This window comes from Furipterus horrens, unplaced genomic scaffold, assembly GCF_987537825.1.
Source record: "Furipterus horrens unplaced genomic scaffold, mFurHor1.1.pri manual_scaffold_2, whole genome shotgun sequence".
NCBI lineage: Eukaryota > Metazoa > Chordata > Mammalia > Chiroptera > Furipteridae > Furipterus > Furipterus horrens.
Genome location: NW_028327172.1, coordinates 171,862,583 through 171,878,459, shown reverse-complemented (window position 1 = coordinate 171,878,459; position 15,877 = coordinate 171,862,583). Strand labels below are relative to the sequence as shown.

At 32.0% G+C, this 15,877-nt stretch overlaps 1 protein-coding gene across 4 annotated transcripts in view; it reads right to left on the bottom strand.

The window, feature by feature from the left end:
• Nucleotides 1-15,877, bottom strand: part of ANKRD17 (ankyrin repeat domain 17) — a 150,750-nt gene that overhangs the window by 43,950 nt on the left and 90,923 nt on the right. For 3 of the 4 annotated variants that reach the window (XM_090266774.1, XM_090266776.1, XM_090266777.1), the window contains 3 exons: nt 11,706-11,854; nt 3,619-3,730; nt 3,332-3,477 (listed from right to left, as the gene is read on the bottom strand). In XM_090266774.1, the coding sequence (XP_090122900.1) occupies nt 3,332-3,477; nt 3,619-3,730; nt 11,706-11,854 (407 nt within the window). The remainder of the gene's footprint in view (nt 1-3,331; nt 3,478-3,618; nt 3,731-11,705; nt 11,855-15,877) is intronic. The other variant, XM_090266775.1, reaches the window with a different exon arrangement.

Here is a 15,877-nt window from a genome sequence, read left to right as displayed (position 1 = left end):
ACATATACTCACTACCTAGATTCTAGAATATTCTAGTAGTTTTTCACATTTCTTCATCCATCATTTTTTTGATGCATTTCATCACAAATTGCAGACATATGCAATTTTCCTTAATACATCAACATGTGTATCATTAATAGACTATTATGTACTTGTTTTCAGTTTTTTTAGTGCAACAATAATTGCTCAAAACTTAAGTGTATATTCACTGAATACTGAAACATTCATAACCCTAATGTAATTTAAATCCCTGTTATTTACTCAGGCCCCTTCCCAGTCAACCCCGCCCATAGATTAGTGTTATCTACCTAGATCTTCACATAAATGAAATCAGTGTTTGACAGTCATTTGTGTGTACTGTGTTGCAATAGGTTATTTTACTCTCCAACTGATGAACAATTTTGCCATTTCTATCACAGTTTTTGACAATTTTGAATAAAGTAGCTATGAACATTCTGGTGGAAATATATTTTTGTTGCTTACAGGTTCCACCTAGTAGCAGGATTTCTGGGTGTATGTTTATTTAAGCCCAACCTTCTTCCTAAAGAGTCTGTACTACTTACTTACATGCCCATCAACACTAAGTGAGTTCTGGTTGTTCCACATCCTTGGCAACATTTGATACTATCAGCTTTTATAATTTGAGCCATTCTAGTGGGTGTGTGGTGGTATCTTAATTTGCATTTCCTGATAGCCAAAAATATTTAGCATTTAAGTACTTATTGACCATTCACAAGTCTTTTGTCTACTATGTTATTTAATGTACCAAACAACTCAACAACAGGTCCTAGTATTTTCATCTTCTTTTTACAAATAAGGCACAGAGAAGTTAAGGATAGTTTAAGATCATAACTCCTACTCTTGCTCTTACTGTTAAAAAAAAAAAAAAAATTCCTAAAATACTAACTGGGAAATAATAAATGTTAATAAACAGTGTTTTGTCTTACATATCTGCTAAAACTTAACTTGTTTGAATAAAGCAGTGAGTAATTTTAGATATGACTTTCTTGTCCATTACTTTTTTGCTTTTAGAGGCATTAAGACTAGGTAGCTTACATGACAAAACCACTTAGTTTTATGTTAAAAATGAGACCAAAAAAAAAAAAAAAAGAGGCATTAGTTCACTTTATCTTACAAAGAGTCCCGTAAGCAATAAAGTAGGAAACCCTAATCATGTTTCTATAGTTTTCTGAATTCCACTATGTGAAGATAGACTGATCTTAGTTATCTCTCAGAGGGAATGGCCTATTCCCCAAAAGTAATAAACAACCGATATAAAAGAAATTAGTGTGTGATTTTTTATAGGAAAGTGACTTTCTCGTGTGTTTCAAATTACTTCAAACTACTTAATCGTTCTAATAATACCAAATCAAAGCAACATAGTGCTATAGGCAAAATTATTACCCTAAAAGATTTCTATAACTGTTATAACCTCATATGTTACATTTTAATAAGAACACAAAGATTATGGTTATGATACACTACAGGCTTTGAAAGGAAGGAAATCAGCTGATTTGTTTTTGATTCAATATTGAGTAATCTTTTATTATATAAACAAGTGTTATTTCAAGCTACATAATGATTGATAATTTCAGTTATTTTTTTCATTACATTTCAAATCAGAAGCACTTACATTTCTGATATAAGCTTTTCCATTTAATAGTTATTTAATTGCAAAATTTTCTGCCATCACATTTCAAGAATGATGGAGGTCTCTATTTCTTTTTTGTGATGTAGTAGAAATAATTTATCAAAGGAAGAAACCTATTTTTTTACTATCTTAGTATTATTTGGTTAAAAATCTTTTTAACATACCTATCACCTCCACTGTGCAATACCAAAAAAAACAAAACAAAACAAAAACAAAGACACAAATGTATTCATATTATCAACCAGAAGGAATAGCACAGTAGGTAGGGATATGTCTTTATGTCTCTTGTGCAGATCATCTCTATTAGCAAGTGCATCTGACTATCCACACATATAAATATATACTCCAAATGTAAAAAAGCAAACATTATAAAAATACTCAAAGCAAAAATTGCATGAAAGAAAATTATGCCTATATCATCACTGGGCTCCAACTCTTCTTACTCTATAAGATAAGGGGTCACTAACCCCCATTTTCTATACATATACCATTTTATTAGATTGCCCATTCTTTCTGTACGGGGATTATTCTGTTAACATTTTTTATTTACTAGTTTATTAAAATCCCTAGTGGGTTTAACTGACTAGAGTTCAATAGCAAAGGGACGGGGAGGCCAATTTAAGTTCCTTGGTCAGAGAACAGTTAGATATATTGCAGGAGGAATAATGAGAGTATTTAGAGTAGGCAGGTGAAGGGTTTGGAAAAGGCATTCTCAAGGTGAAATCAAAAGAATAGGATATGTTACACATAGAGAATAGGTGACTGGCAACTATAGACTCAACTATCAGAATATACAAAACAGTATAAACCTCTTTCCATTAGTTCAAGAACAGAGGTAAAAATAGTGGGAAACTTAGGGAAGTATCCTTAGGCTTGATAAGTAGGAGAACTTTATAACAATTGGATGGTGGGGAGAGGGATTTTAAGCTGAGGAGGAAAGTGATCTGGATGATCTAGGGTGCTTCTGAAATCTAAGATTGAATAACTCCCTGAATAAGAAGTTGTCAATCTATAGAAACAACACAATTGACTAATTCAAAGCCTTAAATCTGTTGTACATAGGATTAGATTTTAAAATTAAGTTAGCCAGCTGATTATTAAAATGCCAGAAGAATGGCAGTGTAAATTATACTTTCTTGGGCCTCCACTTGATCACATAAACTGTTCTACCTTCCTTAAAACTAAAAGATCATATGCTCTCATTTGAGAACCTTTCCTGCAGAGTTGAGAAGAGTAGGGAATAATTAAAAGACAAGACTCCCCAAAACAACTAAAAACTGAATACATAGAGAGTAATACTGGCTGAGCTTAAGTACCTGTCATTCTAGGTGCTCTGAGACAGGAATAGATGAGTGAATATAGATAGATCCTGCTTATCAGGAGCTTATTGATTTGATTTGAATCAAATTTGAATATCTTAAATCATTCTCTTAGCCTGAATGAAGCACATGGGGAATTCCTAGGCAGGTACTCCTTTTAGATGAGCAGAATAATAATGTATGATTTTTCTGGCGAGATAGCTTATGTTAACAGTGATACTTTTCCTTTGGCTAACAAATAATAGTTTCAGTTACTGTGATAAATCTACATGTCAATTGATTGTTACCATAAATCATGTAAGTTAAGGCGTACATTTGCTAAATAGATGGAGGGAAAAAATTACACTGGAGAAAATGTTACCTCCTGTCTTCCCCCAGAACAAGCCAAAGATAGTGGTGTGTCCTTGGTTCTTTCTGACTGGGCTTCAATGTCTGCACCATTGTCCAGCAATATTTCCACAACACCAACATGACCAGCAGTAGCAGCCAAGATAAGTGGAGTAAAACCTGGAGAAAAATAATGATCACCTCACTACATGCTAAGCAAAGGTACAATACTATTTTCCATCAAAATATGGCTAGCAGTAGTGGCATTTCTTCACAGAACACAAATATTCTAGAAAAAAGATTAACAAAAGTAGGCCATACCTTTTTTATCTCGGTGCTCAATACTAGCTCCTCTCTCTAGCAATGTCTGTACCAGCTCCTCATGGCCGCCTGCACAGGCAAGTGTTAGCGCCGTGTCATGATTACTTTCAGTCTGTAAAAAAATTAACTTTATGATTAGCTCATTATATAATTAAGAAATGTTAACAGCACCAATTCTGTAACATGTACACACAAACAGATATGAACCACTCTACGGTGGCAAATATTTGAATAGTAGTTTTTTTCATTAGTGATCAATTTGTACTTTTTAAAAGGCTACGAATTATTTGTTTACTGTCAATTCTTGAAGCAAACATGAAGAAAAGAAGTAAGATTTTCAACCACATGCTGTTTTCAACTACAAGATTAAAAATATTGTGGATTCACTTTTGCTTCCAGCCATTAATGGCAGTAACATGACAATAACGTCTGAGGACATAAATGATTTACCTAACTTATTACCTAGAGAGTTTCTCGGCTACAGTGCAGAAAGAGGGTACCCGAACGGAGTCTGGCAGTCTCCCTGAGTTGAGAAGACAGTTTGGAGAAGTCAAGGTGGCTAGAATTCATGGGGCAGAGTACTGGAGAGAAAAGTGCTACAAAGAGTGAGTGCTCCAGAGATCTGCAGAGGGTTCCAGTCTTCAGCTGACTTTTGATCAGCACATATGCATAAAGCCAGGGAAAGACCACCAGAAAGGATCAGGCTGAACAATACCCAGATCTTACATAGGGCCAGAAATAATTTGGTTCCTACTAGCCAGAGTAGAAAAACCTCAAAACACAAAGGATATTAAGTAAAGTCCTCAGCTGTGAGGCCATATTAGCTGTTCTGGACCCAGTTTAAAAAAATAAAAAATAAATAAAAAGCTGAAAATCAAGCTTTGAATTGAAAAAAGAAAAGTCTCCAAGGAACTTAACTGTATTTAAAACAAAACCCCAAAATACTTAAAGGAAATATATATATATAACAAACTATTTGGAAAGGCAAAGACTATTATAATTGAGACAAGACACTGATTATACACAATTTATTTCTGACTTCTGCTAATGATAGTAACCAATGCTGGATTCACCACCAGTGGTCATACTCTATCATAGTTTAAATGCTTATTTATTAAGTCCTTGACTTTTAGTACTCTAAACTTGTGTTGTACAAAAAAGGTAACTATTAGCAACACGTGGCTATTAGAACTGGAAATACGTGTAATGTTACTGAGGAACTGAATTTTAAATTTTATTTAATATAAATTTTAAAACTGATACTTGATTTGGTTATTGGAAAGCTTTTAGCATGCCTGGAGCAATTTCAGTATATGAATTTACTTTTCCAACTCAATTAAATCTACTTAATGTACTTAATCAAACCTAAGTGCAAATCATTATTTTCCAGTGAAGTCCAAATTGAGGTATTTTCTAAATAGGGTGAAAAAATATCCCAATTTGCTCAGGACTGACTTATTCGATCACTTTAAGCAGTAAGTGTAACATATACAATGAATTTTAAAGACTTTTAGTATGAAATAAAAATGTAAATAACAGCATTTTTTTGGTATTGATCACATATTTAAACAGTATTATGGATATATTAAATTAAACAAAATATATTCCTATAATTCATTCTACCTATTTCTTTGCTTTTTAAGTGTGGCTATCTGAAAATTTTAAGTTACATGTATGCCCTACATTATTTTTCTGTTGCACAGCACTATTCTAAGCCATCTTATCTCATTTCTACATATGTACCTCTATCATAGCACTTAACACCAATCTTTATTATGCTAACATTAGTTATGTGTCTATCACTCTCAGAGGACTATAAATTCCTGGAAGGTAATGAACATTTCTTATTCATGTTTGCATTCTCCACCTATAACTGATGCTTTGTTAGAAAATAATAATTGCTAAGCTGAATAAGTGACAATATGGTCACAAAGACTATTACTAATAAACCAAAGGATTATACAGGGTAGGGTAAAAGCAGGTTTACAGTTGTTCATATGGAAAATAATACAATAAATTAGTAAATAATAATAAAAGAATAAACTGTGTTTCACATACAACTGTAAAACTACTTTTTCCCCACCCTGTAAATATGAAAGGAAAGGTATATTTTCCCAGAAGGTCAACACTCTAAAAACGAAATTCCATTACTAAAAAAATGAATAACAAGAGACAAAAAGCAAAATTGATAGTCAAGTAATAAGAAAAGCCTACTAGTCAGTGATGAAGAGGGAGACCGCAAGAGCTGCTCTGCAGAAGAGGCTGGCAGAGAGCAGAGCTACTGACTGCAGAGATCAGGAATGGCCACAAGGGAGAGATGCACCAACTACAACAATGGAGAAGGACATGAATACTTAAGTGAGTGAGAGCTCTGATTGTGTTAGTATTTGATCTTCATTTCAGGTTTATAAGGAAGAAATTATTAGTCCGATTTCTGAGAAAAGGAGACAAAGGCTCAGAGAAATAATCGTACAATAACTCATAAGTACTTGCTTAAAAAACCAGGAAGATTTTGAGTAACAAAACCCTGTTTTTCCATTACCTTACAGAGCAGCCCTAAGGCACAGCTGACTAAGGTCAATGTAACATTAAGCCTATCTGTCTTATGTGCTCTCTATAAACAAACAGTAGAAGAGTCAACTTTATGAAGTTCATGAAGTTTCTAAAAATCTTCTGGGGGTTAAAAAGTAATTTAGGAAAGTAGTGCCAATCTTAAGAGAATGAAAGAACAAAATTGAAAAAGTAAGTATGAAAAATTTTAGTGGATCAGTAAAATACTATTCTTTTTGATCGCATTATAAAATATCACTTCAACTGACATTTATTAACACCTTTTATATCAAAGTATTCTGATAAGTACTCTAGGACTGAGCCTGCTCACTATGAACTTACCGATTACTGTACAAGGCAAACTTAGGCTCAAACTATGAGAGAAAAATAAACAACATATTATGAGAACTGAAGAAACTATTTAAAACTGAGGAGGAGGGGTGGTCAAATTCCTTGGGGAACTTAAGAGTAGGTAACTTCACTGTATCTGCATTAAGGAGAAATTATAGCAACTAACATTTTATGACCACAGTTTAAGGACAAGAATGAAAGAATTTTTTAAGTGAAGTTTCCACCCTCCCCACCCCTAACAGAGACCTACCCAATCCCAGAATGATAACATGTATTACTCTGATCTGCAATACATCAAGAAACAAATTAACTGAAGTAGAAGTTTGGGTTAAAATTAATAGGGACTTAAAAGGTGCAGAATAAAGTAGGTATTATAAATATGCTTAATCAAAGAAAAAATGACACCCTCCCTACCCCAAACCCAGAAAGATAAGGAATTTTATCCTGATTTGCAAGACAACAAGAAACAAATTAACTGAAGCAGAAGTCTGAGTTAAAATGAACAGTGACTCACAAGGTTCAGAAAAAACTAGGTAGTTTAAATATTGCTAATCAAAGAAATAATGATAGTTATATAGGTAATGACTTTCTGGAAGGGAAAATATCACTAAAGTTATGTTATATTACACAGGAAAACAAGTCACATTCTCTGTCGTATATCTTAGAGAAATCAGAAAAGGAGAAAGATGTCCAGAGCTTTGTGAAGCACTCATACAGGTTTTAAGAAAAATCCCATTTAGCCCATGATACCATAAAATATGCCATTCTGTACTATAACAGATATTATGATGATTCTGGCTTATAAAAATGATAAAACTATATACAATGTAAAAATTTTCTCTAAGTATCAATATGACTATTCAAATCTGTAACATTGAGAAAACAAGAAGGAATCATAAGACAGATGTAATATTAAATGAAAAGGCAACTTTTAATGATCTGGAATGCAGGTGAAAAAACATCCCTGGATTGTCTATAAAAATGGAAGTATATCTATTAATTACATCTAAAGACTTTGAAAAGTATTAGAAGTTAAGTGGTAAACTTTGTTAGACCTCCATAACTTCATAATCCCACACATCCTCTAATCAAGTCAGGGGGCATGTGAGATTAAAAATGATAGCACTTAGGATACTTAATAAATATGAATAATCAGTAAAATAGTAAATAACCTGTTTACGCTTAAGTAGAATGAATGCATTTTTAAAGTGAAATGCTTTAATGGCAGCATATAACATATCATTATTAACTTATTTTTCCTGGTCTGCTTAATTTCTCTCATTAAATCATTGTGATAAAACTGGTCTTTGTACTGTAAAACCCACAGGAAAAGGGAAAAATATCAAAATGATATTTATAATATTATAGATAAAATATAATTTTACATACTTTTCATTTCAATCTAAATATATGAGTTAGAGGGAGAAGGGGAGCTGGAACAAAAATTTTTCCAACCTATGAACAGAATGACTGGTTCTTTCTCACTTAAGAGTGGCTATTAGAGTTAATCAAAATTTCACAGAATACAGAAAATATTTAATTAATTCAGTGGCATTCAACTCTAACCTTCTACCAGACTTACTATTTCATATAAAACCAATGATTCTTAAAAATCTCTATATGATTCCTAATTTCTGTATCTAAAGTACCTGTATAATTTTGTTATATCATTCAAGTAAAATAAAAATAAAGATTAGAGCTATGCTATCAAGTTTAGCAAGAGTCCCAAGTAATTCCTTCAAACTATCACTTAATAATGTTTCCTAAAATGAATTTTAATTAATGTGGTACTAGTCTTGAGTTTTGAAAATATCCAGGCCTGATTTGATGATACCATTGCATGAGAGGTGAGAAGCCTGTAGCACACATTTGCACACCAAAGGTGAACTCTAGTTATGTAATGTGAGATTTGAAGAAATTTATAAAGAATATAAACTCTTACGTAAAGCAGTGTTCAATGCCCAGAAGTCAAACAGGATTCCTGCTAATCCTTGATAAAAATATTATTTTCTAAGCATAATAATCCATTAAAGAAGTTTAAGGCATGACCAGTTTAAGAATCATTAGCGTTTTAAAAAGAAGACATATACTGAGGCTTTAAAAAATTAACATTTGTTTTTCCTTAAATTAGAATTATATGTAAATACGTGGTACGGTCAAGGGAACATGCTGAAAAGATGGAAAGAGGAAGGACACATGATCTGCTGCCACTAGATGGTGGACTCATTTCCTATAAACTAATTTGCCAGGTTAATATAATTCAAATCTCAGGTTCACACCTAAAATAAAAATTGAAAAAAACAAAACAAAAAACCAGGTAGCATAGGAATAGTTAAAAGCATAGATTATAGAACCTAAGTGTTGAGGTACTTTGAAAGGTGGCTCTACCATAAATTAACTCCTGGGCAAGGTAGTTAATATCTCCTAAGTCTCACTTTCCTTCTATGTAAAATGTGAATAATAACAGTATTTCATGGGGTTGTTATAAAGATTAAATTAAAGAAGTTATAAAGTGTTAAACATGTACATGTGTCAAGGCTTACTAAATAAACAAAGGATCCAATTATTAGAGGATGTTTAAATTTTCAAAACAGAGAAAAACATCTTTGTATTATTATTACTTTTATTATATCACTTGTCTGTTACGGCACAGAACTGTCAAACATAAACCAAAATACACATTAAGTAAAATCTCAAAGGCCCTGACTGGCATGGCTCAGTGGATTGAGCGTCGGCTTGCGAACCAAGTGTTGCTGGTTCGATTCCCAGTCAGGGCATATTACTAGGTTACACGTCAGGTCCCCAGTTGGGGGCGCAAGTGAGAGGCAACCACACAGAAAAAAAAAAAAAAACTCAAGAAATTTTTATTTGGGGTCTAAAGAAAATGTCAGATGACTCAATTACAAAAGAATATATATATATATATATATATATATATATATATATATATATATATATATATATTTTTTTTTTTTTTTTCATGTTGACCTAGATTACCTGGCTAAGAGTGTTTGACATAGTTCTAAATTGTCAGTTACTAATTAAAAAAAAAATTCATCCATTTATTTATTTATTTTTGTTTATTTATTTTTAGAGAGAGGGGAAGGGAGAAAGAGAGGGAGAGAAACATCACTGTGTGGTTGCCTCTCACTCACGCCTCCAACTGCGGACCTGACGTGCAACCTAGTCATGTGCACTGACTGGGAATTGAACCAGCGATACTTGGTTCGCAGGCTGACGCTCAATCCACTGAGCCACAGCAGCCAGGCAAAATAATATTTTTATCACTTAATGTACCTGATTGGTATCATGAAAACTAGAAAAATTTTTTAAAAGGAACATCAAGAATTAAAGAAAAAGTGAAGACTTATTTCTGAATATATATTTTGTATTACATTTTCCAAAGAATACATTTTCTAACGTCTAACTAAGTTACTATGGTACACTCCATGAAAAGTAGTGTTACTTGTGTTAGGTTAACCCAACTGAAAAACCTCGGTGTAGAGACCAGGTTAAAAAAGGAGATTTTTAAGGCGCTGCAGTCAAATCTTTTTTACATAAGCATGTCTACTATGCATTTAAAATGTAAGTTACTTTTTTAAATTAAAAAAAGGTCTTTTAAAAGTACTTATGTGTAACTTCTCAGAGATTAAGTGATGGTTGACTGAGTGGTACAGCAGGTAAAATTTCACTTGTCATTACAATAATTTCAAATTCAATAAAATCATGATCATACATGCAGGAACTTTTCCTGTGAATTACTGAAAAGCATTTTAAATAAGAAATCCTTTTACATTTTAGTTTCTACTTTTGCTTATGGATCAATCTTGATCACACAAAAACTAGAAAATATACTTCTGGTTAAAGCATAATAACCTCAAGAGCAAAAAAGACTGGAAGAAAATAATGCAAATTCAATACCAACTTCAATCCAATTCTACAACACTATGAATATTAAATGTAAGCCATTATAGTTCATCAAATGAATGCCTTATATTTTTAAAGAAGTCTGTATAGTATGTTATTTAACAAGGTTGCATTTCAAGTCAAAATGACCTAAATTTGACCCCCAGCCCCACCACTTCTTAGCTAAATGAATAATCTTGGTTTTTTCATTAGGGAAATGAATATTTAAGAACAGCTATTTCATATATACAGCTTAAGAAAACTCCTTAAAAACAGTCCCTGACCATTTTAAATGCAAAAAAGAAAAAAAGAAGACACAAATAAAGCAAACATTTTGGAAGCAAGTAAGAACAAAAATGCAATTCCTTTTTCAAACATCACCATGAAACATTTCAATGACAGGTTATATTTTAAATAACTTAAAAAAGTACATGTTCTAAATTGTCCAACAACACACAAACACACACACACAAACACCCTGAAATTCAAGTTTATAAAGAACCGATCATTTACATAACTAAAACTTTATAATGCACAGCCCTCGTACAGGCACATACCCTGTCAAAATACAAAACTAAATAAACTGTAAATATTTATCAATCTTGAAGAAGGCCATATACCCTTACCTTGTTCAACTGTCTTCTAAGCTAGTTCACTTATAATTGCTTTAGGATGAAGCTCAAGCTATCCTCTCCTCTCCAACCTCACTTTGCTGTGAGATTTCATTGTAAACGTTTTTCTTTTTCTCTATCTATCTTATCTATTTCCATCACCATTTACAACCCCTATACCCTGTTCCACCTCCACCCACCCTCCTAAGAACTCTTTTGTTTTGTTTATGGTTATTTATTTACTTAAGAGTTTTAACAAACACAGACTCATTACACATGCCAGTCAGCAGGATCAGAATCTTCAAAGACAATATAAATACAATTGAGTATATAATGAAATAATCTTTTCTTTTACATGCAATCCATTACGAATTTTAAAACATATCTTTTAAGATTGGAAGAAAATATATACAAATCTTAAATAATTTATTTCTTTGAATATCCTCTTCTAAAGTTTTTTTTTCAAAGATCATTTGAGGACCTTAAAAACCAGACCATTACATATTTGGTATTTTATTTTTTTAAATGGAGATTCTAATTTATTTATAATTGTGGCTCAGGTCTTTGCCCAGAGACAAAGCACTGTAAGATGATTTAATTCACTGATTAACGTTTTTAAAGATGCTACAATTCCAGTTAAAAGCCACCACTCCTGAGTTCGAAGCTTACCTGTGCATCAATATCAATGGCAGGGTAGATTGGAAGCATGGCTGAAGGAGAGATGATGGGACTTGGAGTTGGAGTCTGAGGTTGGGAAATGGAAGCAGCAATACTGTGGGTAGGAGTGTTTGACATTGCAGATGCTCTTCCACTGACTGCTGTTAAACAAAATAACTGCACTTAATAAAGATGAAACATTGTTAGGTAATAGTAAGAAGTAATTATTAGAAAGTATTTTTAAACTTTTTTAAAAAACAAAATGTCTATAGGTAGACTGCCATAACACTAGTAACTCATGTTTCCTAGTTATTTCTGACTTTAGATAATGGTCCAAAATTATAATGTATAGTGAGAGTAACCTATTTTCTAACTAATAATTCATCTGAATAACAAATTCCCCTTTGGGTATGTAACCATAAAACCTTAATTCAAACTAGTCCTGAAAACAAAAATATTTTTATGAATTAAAATTAAATATAAATGCAAATGGGTAAGTTGTCCATTATATCTTCTTAATCAGAAAAGGAATAAAAGGTAAAATAGTCAGAAGGAGAAAATGTGATTTTTACCTGGCAATATTATACCTTAAATTCTAAAATCTAATGTAAGTAACATCACTGTTGGAGAGAACCTTGCTATCCAATCATTTAAAAACACCTTCTACTACTTAACTGCAGACATGGAGATAATTATATTCTGAATTGTAGTCCTCAGTATGACAGCATACTCAAATATAAAAATTTTATCCTCACACAGAAATAGTTTCTCACAAGTAGAATTATTCAGAGGGGGGTAAAATGTCCACCAATCAATCCAGCAATCACACTGACATATGAGGACAAAATTAAAAGATCAGAGTAGAAATAAATGTATGCATATGGTCATCCTTCAAATACAGGTTACTGTGAGTTCTTTTAAGTATAATTTACCATATTATTTTCAACAAAATATGCAAATTTATAAGGGGCATGTGGGAGAATTCCAAAAGTGGTGGCTTTTGAGGGTACTTTATTCCCTCACTGATGCCTTTTTGGAGTTGGTATGTGCACACCAATCCTTTTTTTACCCCTATTAAACATGCTATAACACTAAAGTCTGGGCATTAATCTTTGAATGGTCACCAGTAGTGTAGATGTGTGTTACCAATGTAGTTATCACTACATCAGACAGAAAATAATCATGATTCACAACTGGATTGGAAACCAGGCAAAAGAGGTTATAATCCTGCCAAGAACAAAACTAAATTGCTCTTATTATAACATTATAAACATAACTGTCAATTAAGAAAACTATTTTACAAAATCTTTAGTTCAGGCACAAACATACACTATACATTATAGCAACACACATTCTATAATTATACATTTTTTAAGTTCACTTAAAAGCCAAAGGAAAAACAAAGGAGGAAACAAACAAAACAAAACAAAACAAAACACAAAACACTGTTTGAATCCTTACAAATCAGATCAACAGAAAAGGGCTTATACTAATATATTAAACTGATCATCTAATGACCTTCATTATTATTACTCCATTTGAAAGCTTGTATATTAATAAAAAGTCAAGATAATTTAAATGTACATCCTCTATTTATACATTTCAAATATATAAAATTCATGGCTCTTAATATAGATTCCATATTCTCCTTTAATTGGATTTTTCAAAATGAAAATACTAAATACAAAAATTAAGTTAAACAAAATGACCACCAATCTGTCCAAAGAACTGATTTTTATTTCATGATACTAAACAAAAAAATTCAAGCTTTATTGTTAAAATGACTAAAATATAATTTACATTTCAACTGGAGTAAGTTCTCTTAAAGAACATACTAAAAAGATTTCTTTTGTCCTGGTCAAAGTAATTGTTCGTATCACCTCATTTAAAAGGAGATAGGAAAATCAATTCCCTCATTTCCTTACTTAAAACTAAATAACTGCCTGTCACTCATCCATTCTCTATACTTAAAAGTAATAATTATAAATATGTAGGTATATGAAGGAACTCTGGTACAGCTCTTTACATGTGAGACTTCGCTTAGGGTTAGCTTTTAAAGAGGGAGAACCAGGTGCTCGGAAAAGTTTTAACATCAGGTAAAGAAAGAGGAAACCTGAGAGCACAGCAAAGGCAAGGGATTAAGACTGATTTTGCTTTGGCAAGTATGTATAACAGGGAAGACACATTTTCGCCAGCCAGGTAATAGAGAAAAGGAAACTAAACCTTGTTAACAGCAGTCTAATAAATGGGAAATAAAGGATAAAGAACAGAGCTTTAAGCTGAAGGAGGGAGGCACGACTGAGCCTAATGAGGTTGTAAGATAGTAAACAACCCAAAGAGAGAAATGAAAGTAATCATTATTCAACTGAAAGAACAAGTAAGACCACAGAAATTTAAAGCAAGGTTGCAGAAGTGAGTGCATGAGTATACATGCATGTGCATATGCATGATGACAGGGGTAGGTTTCAGGTAGGTAGATGGATTTTTAAAAGTCCTGTCCTTCCTTCTGGCCATCTCTCCTATCTCTATGTAAATGAACATAATAAAGAGGTAAAGTATTTTCACAGTATGACAAATATCTGTCATATTTCCTGAAAAACTATGTGTTTAATTTTTTTTTACATGAAACACCTGGAACATGTAGGCAGAATTTCAGGTTTTTGTTTGGTATATGAATCAATAGAAAAACTACTTAACAAACCTCTTATAATTCAGATCAGCACCACCACTGTACAAAAATAACTGACAAATCATTGTTGATAACTATGCCTAAGAACATCAGGTAAATTCTGATAGCATATCAAAAAATAGTAAACATCCAATGGTATGGAATGTCTATTCTTCATTTAATTGGATAAATAACACTTAACTATATACATTCTTTGGTAGATCAACTGACATACTAGATCAATGATATTGGAAGTAATGATCAAATTTGGAATTTTTGGCTACTGTGTTCCAATTTTCATAAGATATCTAATTCTTTTAAATTGTATTCCCAACTATTATAACCAGCTAATGAATACTATAATTAGTAGTATTCAAATCAATAGAACAACTTTATACTAATCAATAAGAATCTTTACAGTTCTTAACTAATAATAGCACTTCCCCCAAGGTCATTATTGTACCCTATAAGATTAGCAGACTTTCATTCCATATATTAGTGTTGAGGTGATATAAAAAGAGGACTGGGAAACTTTTAGAGTATTTGTAAGTATAGAAAATCGTCTCATTAGCTGGTTTTTCTTAGTTTCTGAATGTTAGGCTATGTCAACAAAATACAATTTAGTTTATTCTTTTAAAAGGTGAAAGTCAAATTAAATATAACCTCATCATAATATGTAATTATACTAAACACAGTTTCAAAATTAGAATAATTCAATCATCTTTTAAAGTACAGACCAAAGAGTACAAAAAGGGGGAGTGAACTATTTACTCCCTTGGTTTTTCCTCTTCCCTTCTGCAAATTTATTTTTTCTTTACCTTTTTTAAATGAAAAAAATGATCCTTCTCAGTATAACATTATTATGGTTTATTATCCTGAAAAATGTCATTGTACTACTTTGTTACAGAATTCATGGAAAAATAAGCACTGATAAGTAAAACCATTAAAATAACCTTCTAAAATATTTCTTCTAGCCAATGAAACTAATTATGATGGAATAAAATTTACTTGACTACACATTAAAAGAGATATTTATGATACTGTGAGGGGACCACACCTTCCCATAATACAATTAGAAAGAGACTACACATTAACATTCACAGGGGATAAAATCACTGACATAGAGTAATCAATCACTCTTTGGTTTGGTACTTTATTATTGTTTTAAAGGTAAGTTTGTTTGATTGTGTTTTTAATACCCATCAGTTTGAAGTCTGATTCATTAGGATATAAAGTATTTCTGTTCACAAATAAGCTTCCTGCTGTCTTACTAAGTTTTGTACTTCAACGTCTATCAATTGCCCAGTTTATTGGTGTGAATACAGAAGCAAAAAGACACAATTCAATCTTAGTATTCTGAACTTAAAAAACAAAAACAAAAGCAAAAAAATCAAACATCAACCCCCTACTGAAAAACTTAAGATTCCCAGGCTACTCAGCTAAGTCAGAAAGTTTCAGTCACTTGTATTGAACAACCTAATCTTTAATTTGACCTGTATCCAACTGAGAATTTCTG